Source organism: Nanorana parkeri, unplaced genomic scaffold, assembly GCF_000935625.1.
Source record: "Nanorana parkeri isolate BGI_ZX_2015 unplaced genomic scaffold, ASM93562v1 scaffold1084, whole genome shotgun sequence".
NCBI lineage: Eukaryota > Metazoa > Chordata > Amphibia > Anura > Dicroglossidae > Nanorana > Nanorana parkeri.
The window spans coordinates 44,225-53,842 of NW_017307352.1; the positions used below are offsets into that span (position 1 = coordinate 44,225).

A 9,618-nucleotide genomic window follows, 5' to 3' on the forward strand; every position below is an offset into this window, starting at 1 on the left:
CAGGCAATTACTCCATGTGCAATTACATAACAATGGCCGTGAAACAGCTGCAGCGCCTGTCATGCCAGCCGCAGGAATTCACAGGATTCCTGCTGCTTTCAGCCCTTATTGCAAGTGTGATTGAGGCCCAAGTCAGAACTCCTTGCCTGTCTCCTTAATTTGTTCAGTGACATAAAAAGCTTTGAACCCACCTGATCAACCTGACGAACAAACATCTTTAGTAGGAGGTCAGCAGTAGCATACAATTTTCTCTTATCTATGGTTTGCTTTAATTCAAACTTAAAATCACCCATCTAAAAACAGCTGCTGTGCTTTTTGTAAGAAAATAACTGACACTGAAAATATCATTTCATGTATGTGTTTAATGTCTCCATAACAATGTATATATAAGAAAGTTTCACAAAAAAAAAAATTGTAGATATCACAATATGTAGACTAGCTGATGCTGCCTGAAATAATTTTCATATGTTTTTTCACAGGACAGTTCCGGATCCTCAGTTCAGGAAGGGACAGAGCATTTATGAAGAATGGGTGTGTTTTCTCCAAAAATAGCATATAGGTTATGTATTGCAGCTTGGGCAGATAAAAAGCAGGCCTAATACTAGAAAGCATGGTAAGGGTTTTGTGAACTTCACATTCACTTGTGCTTAGGGGTGATAGGGCGTCTCTTGCGTCCATCAGATTTCAAGTACTCACTGAGTTTCGGTCGTTTGAGTACTCTCTCCTGGTAGGCTGACAGTAGTGGAAAAGCAGAAAGACATGTTGGAGAAAGATCTAGATTGCACTGCAGAGTGTCCACAAGGTTGTAGTCCGCATATGTAATCTGTAAAAACAAAAAAATGCAAAAAGTGCAGAAGGTCAGGGATCTAGAAGAGAGATTTATTTACACAACAGGCCAGTTATACCCTCATAAATAACTCCTATAATTCAAGCAGTCTTATTTTAGCATTTTATCAGTTAAGTGCTGCAGCAAAGGTTAGAAAAACTCAGTGCTGCCAGTACATTGGAACGTCGGGCCATGGCTTTCACATATTCACACACAAGCAGTCCAACATGTCCCACAGAACACTGGTTTAACACTGGATGTGAGGGGAGAGAGTGGGAATGGTTTTGGGATGTTACAAGCGCATTTATTGCACACTTTATTTCTTCTATTTTTACATTGTAATATACAGTATAATGAAATTATTATACAAGTCACCATATTGCAGAATCAGTGGGAGCCCTGAGTTTGTTTTTCTGCTCTCTGGTGGCCAGTGCGGGCTCTCAGGCGGTCAGTGGGGCTCTTAGGTGGCCAGTGCGGGCATTCAAGTACAGGCATTGTAAGAGTCTGGGGGGGGGGGACCAGAAAAAAATCTTGCACCAGGGCCCTTTGTTCCTTAGGTCCTCCACTGGCCGCCGGTGTTCGGATCTCCAACGACGATCTCTAACGACGATCTCTAACAGTGTCACTTCTGGCTGGTCCCCAGCAGCCTTGGTCCAGCAGCAGAGGAGGCCGTGCCCCAGCAGCAGCAGTTAAAGGAGAACTATGGGGTTCTATCTTTTCTTTATTATTGCATTCCTTAGGCTAAATAAGTAAATTGTGTAATTTACTCCTATTAGCCAAAATGCACCCTAAGCCTGTAAACCCTTCTTTAAGATGGTGGGCGGGGCTAAGCGCCGCAAAGAGGAGAGATCCCGACAATGCTGCCGGGATCCTCCCCACTGATCTTCGTCACACAGTGACTGACAGCGATTCTTGAGAGCTGCTGCGCGTACACGAGTATATGGACATGGGCAGCAGCTCTGTGCACGCAGCTCTCTCCCTACCTGCACGCCCCCGTCCTCTGTGCCAGCCTTCCAGACACGCTGCTGTGTAGCCCTTGATCCCCTCCCTCCTCCTCTCCATCTGCCCCGCCTACTTCACGTGTAGTGTGCAGTGCATTGAGAAAATCTTGTCCCGGGTCAGAAGCTCTCTCTTCATAATTTATCACATATGGCAAGTCCATATATGGTGAATTATGTCACTGGAGATCCCTGCTGATTGGATGCTTGCCAGTCTGCAGGGATTCCCAGTGACATCATTCACCATATATGGACTTGCCCATTTGTAGTAAATGCTGAAGAGAGAGCCCTCTTTCCCCTCTCTCATCAGCGATCCCCAGTGATTTTAGTATGTCAGTGTCACACAGGGCAGGGAGAGAGAGAGAGAGGGGAAGGAGCCCTCTCTCTCTTCATCATTTACCACATATGGGCAAGTCCATATATGATGAATGATGTCACTGGGGATCCCTGCTGATCGGATGCTTGCCAGTCTGCAGATATACCCAGTGACATCATTCACCATATATGGGCTTGCCCATTTCTGGTAAATGATGGAGAGAGGGATGGCTCTTTATCCCCTCTCTCTCTCCCCCTGTGTGATGCTGACATCCTAATTACTGGGGATCGCTGATGAGAGAGGGGAAAGAGCACTGATGTGCAGGGAGGCTGAGTCCGTTTATTTCTTACAGTCTCTGTCTTTTCACTGCAGACTCCGCCTCCTGCTCACAAATGCCAGCGTGCACGCGCTGACAAAACACAGCTGTGCACGATAATAGGAAGCTCGGCCACCGCAATGGGATAATTTGAAAAAAAAGCTGTGGGCAGGCTGGATTAACGGTTAACGCCCCCTAAGAGGAAAGGAGCTTGGATCAGGGCTGAAGATGGCCGTTTATTACAGGTTTTGAGGATTTTATCTGTGATGTGCTGCGCCTTTAGAAAAAAGGAAGAATGCTACTACAATCAAGGTAAGGGGTATTTTTATTTGCCCTTAGGTCATAATTCTCCTTTAAGAATTTCTGAGAGGGAGGTACAGGGAAAGAGACCCCGACCAGCCCACCTGAGAACCTGCAGAGCCCACCATAGAGAGTCTCAGATGGGCTGTGCTGGATCTATGGTGTGCTCTGCAGGGTCATACCCCGGTGGACTGTGTGGGGTCTCAGGTATGTGTGGGGTCCCAGGTGGGCTGTGCGGGGTCTCAGGTTGGTCCAGAGTCCAGTGCGTTACTAAGTTCTGAGTCCAGTGCGTTACTAAGTCCCGAGTCCAGTGCGTTACTAAGTCCCGAGTCCAGCGCGTTACTAAGTCCCGTGTCCAGCATGTTACTAAGTCCAGAGTCCAATTCATATACTGTTTTGCATTGATGTATATTGTATTGCTGGGATTTGTAGCCCCCCTACAGCAGATGCCATTCTGCATTAGAGTGCAAGCTCCTCTGGTACAGAGACTGATGTGGCTGGCTTCGTGTCCTCTGTACAGCACTGTAGTATATGTCAGAGCTATATAAATGTATAATAATATTGTGAGACTGAGGGAGTGGAGCAGAGTCGGTTAAGTGGTAAGGTAAGTGTTTTAGCAGTTTTAGCAGCCCGACGATGGGGGTGGGGAGGTAGAGCGCGCACACAGCCTGAACAGAGCTCGCAGTCCACCTGAGAGCCCACACAGCCCACCTGGGAGCCTGTACAGGTTTAGATGTGCTAGTGGATAGATGAGGGGCGGTTATTGTTAGTGAAAAGGGAGTGCAGTTAATGTTAGTGAAAAGGGAGTGCGGTTAGTGTTAGTGATAAGGGAGTGCGGTCAGTGTTAGTTTCAATTTTACATATTAAGCTGTAAGAGTGTTAAAATAAAAGTGGGTGCACTGAAGCACCCGGTAGACAGACTCGATGGGAGGGTCAGTGGGTGGACTCGGTGGAACAGCCAGTGGACAGGCCTATGGTGTGTTGGTGGTGGCAGGGGGCCCAGGCCCCAAAGTTTCTGATGGTAGGCCTGGGCATTATTCAGGGAGGTGTGTCGGAGAGCTAGGTTGCTTCTCACGTGTTTTTTTAACCACTGCTGCAGCACTTAACAGGTAAAACATAGAAACAGAGGCATATTTCTTACTGTGTATGTAACTGAATGCAATACAATAATAAGTCAAGAGGGTTCAATTGGAATTTAATTCCGACCAGCTAAACAAGTGTTGTTGGCACCAGTGAGAACCAATATCTATTTACTATAGAAAATGGTCTTTAGGCCTTGCAGCCAAACAGAAGTACTGAATAATAACAAATATTATGTTATTTTTAGAGAGAATTGTGGTACAACTTTAAAAGCTTTGTGGTGTCAAATACATCCAACTCCCTGGAAATTGGCATTTAAATATACAGCTCAGGCTGGCCAATAGTTTGGATTTATGAGCAACTTTGGTGCTAGAGACACCTGTAGTTCTATGGCCATGTCTGAAAACAGTTGACCATTGTGACTATACTCAGGGCCGAAACTGGGGGGGATGAGGGACATGTACCCGGGTGCCACATTAGGAGGGTGCTGCCGGCAGGGTGAGCAACCACCTAGGGGCAGACCTACCACACAAAGCTGGGGAGGGGGGTAGAGCCGGGACCGGATCGTAGCCTCTTACGATAGGTCTGCCATCACAGGAGGAGGCATGGCACTTTAATTTTTTTTGAAGATCATTAAACTGTATTGTTTTAGAAAAGCTGTCACATGACACTAAAAAAACAGGTATCAGTAATTGGTTTCAGCGAGTACTTGAGGAAAAGTATCGGTATTTGTACTAACTCATGTGACTGTGGGGGACATTAGAGTGTAAGCTCCTTTGCTGCAGAGACTGTTGTGACTGGTTCAGTGTTTTCTGTACTGCACTGTGGTATATGCCTCAGCTATAGTTCCTTAGGTCCGCCACTGTGACTAAGTTGTTTAGAAGAGCGTAACGCACATGTCCCGGTAGATGATAATACAAAGCACACACTCGCAGGGAGAAAATAGAAGCGGCTTTTTAAATAACAATGCAGAACTGGACAATGAGGCGATTTGAAGCCTCACCTCTGTGGTGGATCAGGAGGGGCACCGGTGCGACAGAAGAAGAGAGCCCAGAAGTGTGGGGTGGGGGCGGGGGGTCGGGGTGTGGATGGACAATGTTTCCTGGGGGAGCAACTTTGAGTCTTTGCCCCAGTTTCGCCACTGATTTTACTTACTCCATCTCCTACCAGGAACTTGGTTCCATTGCCATTTTTTGACAGAATTTTCTCAAAATAACAGAGCTGCTTAGACACTTCTTCCAGGTATTTATCCTTGTTTGCCTCCTGTAAGAAGATGTCAAATGGTAATTATAATATATACCTATATTTATTACAGCTCTTTTACTCTATTATGGTACCCCAGATTTTCTTCCTAGACCAGACCTTGCTAAGGAAGTTACTATTCTAAAATGATAATATCCAAGAGTGCCCTTGGATTGTTTCAACAGAGTGATTGAGAAGCCCTTTCAACTATAAAGATTAATTTGGCCACATAAATCTCTCACAAACAGGGCCATCCTAACCCTTCTGTACTAAGGGCCGGTTCACACCTGCTCCGGTGCATTCCAGCACGATTCGCTGCTGGAACACAATGGAGCACATCCCAGCAGGCTTCCTGCATTCAGGGACGGGAGGGGGCGTGGCAGTGCATTGAAGTCAATGGTGCGGGCGTTCGCACTGCGGATGGGGGGGAAGGGGGGGGGGGTTGGTGTCTGTGGTGCCAATGACTTCAATACATCGCCATGCCCCCTCCCCGCCCCTGAACGGAGGAAGCCTGTCGGGATGCGCTCCAGGAGCTGGTATGAATCGACTCTAAAAGAAAACTGAAGCCAAAACCTTTTTTGGCTTCAGTCCTCATTTGGGTCACAGAAATACATTTACTAAAGTACTTCTGTGACCCGAAGTCAACATCTAATGGATTACTGCCCACTATTTGCTGACAGCGCAGAGCTGCACTGAAGCTGGGAGAGAACGTGTCAATATTGTCGAGATCCATCCGGCTCCCTGATTGTTCACACCATGTCCGGATCATGTCCAGACCAAAACAGTTTGTTCCCGGACCAAAAAAGCATCCATATGTATCCCTTTAAATCTAAATTTAGTTCTACTTTAAATCTTAAATAATGGGGCATAACTGCGACTGTTTCTGGCCTTTTTGAACCTTCTTTCAGCATATCAGTCATGAGCCACAAATGAGATAACCATCCATCAATTGCATTGAACGTGCTCAGCTAAAACATGCAATAGAAAATTTATAATGAGAAAATATTTTAGCAGAGTTGGTTTCAGAGTCATGTTTATTTCACATTAGTAAGTGTAGTATACGTACATTCTCTATAAAATAAAACTTGTAGTATTTCATTCTCAGATCCTCCACTCCGTCATTCACCATTTCAACAATTGCTTTCTCATGCTCATTGCTGCCAGCGATCCCTGCAAGAGGTAATATCTCCATTTAAACTGTCTTGTTACACAAAATCCACTTTTGCATGTCAGTTCAAATTAGTGGGGAAGTTATATGCAGTAACCGATAACACCTAAGCAGAAATCAACTTCCATTAGCCTTACAACAGTGAGCAAGTGGAAAGTGATTTCTGATGAGTGACTGTAGCTTTTTACACATAACTGCTTTTTAAAGTCCTATTTAAAGCAGAACTTAGGGCACAAAAATGTTCTTTAAAATAAATTCCTCAATATGCACAGAGAATAGAAATCCAATTTATGTGCTCCAAACACCTTTGCAAATCCGGATATTACCATATCAAGCCATCAGTGACCACTTTAATGTGCTGCACATAACTTGTACAGTGAACAGAGCTCTGGGAGGAACCCAACAGGTCCTCCCACTACAGACTGTCTGCAGAAAACTACAGATGGGAGTGGATGCAAGACCAGTAACCCCACACAAGGACAGAGAGCAGTAATTACTATTTTTTATTACAAGAATAATGCTGGTTTCTATTACATAGAGATTGGAGACACCCAACTTAACCTGAACAACAGTACTTCCCTTCCCTTCTACCTTATTAATTCTCTATGCTCCTCAGCATCTTTTGGCCATGCTGTCTCACATTTATATTGCAAAAGGAAAGAGCTTGCGGTGTTTATCTCTCTGGGAGTGTATGATTCTATCATTCACATTCTCATTTATATTCAAGTGCAGTGCTAGGATTACAACACTAGGTGGCAGTAGACATTCACTCAGTTACTATATACTCTTTACAAGGGATGAACTTTGGGTTGACCATGAGATCGACACAAACTCTAGCTGTTGGCAGTTCTGGAAGTCAGCAAAGTAATGGGATTGTTCAAAACCATATCAACCAATTACCAGCTATGCAATTTCTGCCTTTGCACTGCAGTCAGGTGGCATAGAAGGGCTTCATAGAAGGACAGCTCAGTCACCTAACTCCAGCAGTATATGTTTCTTTTTATCCCATGCTTCTGTGTGCAGCAGACATTGTGATACAGACTCTGACAGCTTACTCCTCTTCATTCTGACCACACTCTGCAAAGGAGACATTGATTGGCAGCTCTTATCTTACATCTCTGCATTTTACAGATACAAGTGAGGTCATAGGAATGCAGAGGGATGGGGCAAGCTATCACAGGAATCAGCACAGGCACTAGAATTGGAATGGGACTCTTGTTTTGTGTTTGGGAAAATTAATAGAAAGTGTTTGGGAAAGTGGATATCGTCTGTGAAATAATGAATTCTCATTTTTATTTCTTGATTAAAAAAACTGCTTTGTCTCTCCCTCTTACACTCCAGCCCAATTAAGCTACTCACATACTCTGCTGCCTTTCTACACAGACTCTCCTACTATATGTCTGGCTTAGGGTTGCCACCTGTCCAGGATTCACCCAGACAGTTCGGGTTTTGAATGCTGTGTCCGGGTCTAATGGCAGCTGAGACCCGGACACAAGATGTCAGGCAGACAGGGGCAACCAAAATTAAGATAGGTGCTACTGGCCCCCCACGGAAAATAGTCTTGACTGCGATATTTACATATGAATGGGTGGCGCTATTTGCATATGAATAAGCCGCGGCTCATTCTCCCCCCAAAATTTCCGTGCATCGCTAGAGTGTTCGGGTTTCGCTGAAAGAAAAGGTGGCAACCCTAGTCTGGCTATTGTCTCTAAACATATGACTCTGTAATTTTTATTTCAGCATAACACCTGCCCCATCTCTGGAATGTTTGTGGTTTCAGAAGTGTTTTGTGTTGACATATGACTGAACAATCCAAAGACTGCAAGCTATGCTATGAAGCTGTTCTGCCACTCTTTGAGGGCTACTGGAAACCTTCCAATAGCTTTTAGATGTTTTGTGGTGTCTGCTACTTGCACTGCTCAATTATGGTGTATTACTGCCATCTAAAAAAACAGGGGTCGCCCAAATAAATACAATTACCTAAAAATACTTTTTTTTCAAGTTGAAATTAAGATTGGGATGCTGATGCTGTCATAGTATACATGTAAATCATGTGATGCCAGCCACTGATGCTCTCAGAGAATCATACTGTTCGGTTACACCTCATACAGCTTAAAAGCTGCATCTGCTAAGCATGTAATTTGAAGGATTGCTGTTTTCCCATATTGCATAAAATAAAGGGTCCTCTGCTATAGAGAGACTACAAATCACAGCTCAGACGGGAGGAAGAGGGCCCCGGTGAACGTTGCCGTTTCCATAAAAAGGCCCACCGAAATCCTCAGCACCAGGCCCTTGCTGCTCTTAATCCGGCCCTGTCTTGCCTAGAAAAGTGGAAGGCATGCGGTTACCCACTGAACATGGGGTCGCGACCCACATTTGGGTCACGACCCACCAGTTGAGAACACAATATGTGAGGATCCACTTAAGCTCTTCTGCCAAACAAAAACATTCCTCCCTGCAAACATTTTTTACCATTGCACACTGGTGCCCATGAGCAGTGCAGTGTGCAATTGTTAGGCGTAATAGCTGGGAAAAAGTAACTCCTCTGTGCATGTGTGATGAGGCTGAACATGGACCTCGCTTAACTGAAGGAAGATAAGTCTGCTGTATAGCATAGTTGCACATCATGACACCTGCTTAAGGAGCACCATGGGGTTCCTCTTCCATGTATTTTCAAAAGTCGTTTTTAATATTTTTAAATCTGCAGCTTTTGTTAAAATAATACCTGCAATGAATGTCCTTCTTCATGCAGTTTCTCTTATGGGGTGACAACGCTCTGTCCCTGTATCTTAATTGTGGTCCAGCATTGTCACCCTATCACACATGGTTGATGGAGACTACAAGTGGTCATTTCAACATACAGGTGTGGTCCACTGTTGTCACCATCAGGAAACCTCTCCTAAGAAATGCCATCACTGCAGTGTATCTACGTAACCGGAAGAGGCTGCAAAGACGCTACGAGAGACCAGCAGAGATGATCAGCACTGAGATGTAACAAAAGATAAATGTAAAATGGCAATTTTTATAACGCACAGTGCTTTAGCAAGCTAAATGTCATTTATTTAGGGTTTATTATTTTAATGTTAGTCCACATACTATCTTTAGAGTACCCACTTATTGCAACTAAACTACAAAGGTATAAATTCCACAGAATGTATGAGAGAAGAGGCAACTCACAATGTTAGCATTTTGGCTTACCGTATTTCCTGCCCAAATATCGCAAAATACTGTTGCTTTGATAAAGCTCAAAACTTCCATCTTGAAGACGAGGCAATTGCCCAAAAACCTGTAAATAGACAGTTTAGCTATCAAATAAATAATATATGAATACATTTTAAAAAATTTAATTTATTAATTGGATTTTGTTTACTT

The 9,618-nt window shown here is 44.3% G+C and overlaps 1 protein-coding gene across 1 annotated transcript in view; it reads right to left on the minus strand.

The window, feature by feature from the left end:
* Positions 1–637: 637 nt before the first annotated feature.
* LOC108796232 (glutathione S-transferase P 1-like) overlaps positions 638–9,618 on the minus strand; it is a 44,080-nt gene continuing 35,099 nt past the window's right edge. Inside the window, exons 6-9 of the mRNA XM_018567689.1 lie at positions 9,445–9,532; positions 6,145–6,248; positions 4,992–5,099; positions 638–823 (exon numbers count right to left, since the gene is read on the minus strand). Coding sequence (XP_018423191.1) covers positions 638–823; positions 4,992–5,099; positions 6,145–6,248; positions 9,445–9,532 — 486 coding nt within the window. The remainder of the gene's footprint in view (positions 824–4,991; positions 5,100–6,144; positions 6,249–9,444; positions 9,533–9,618) is intronic.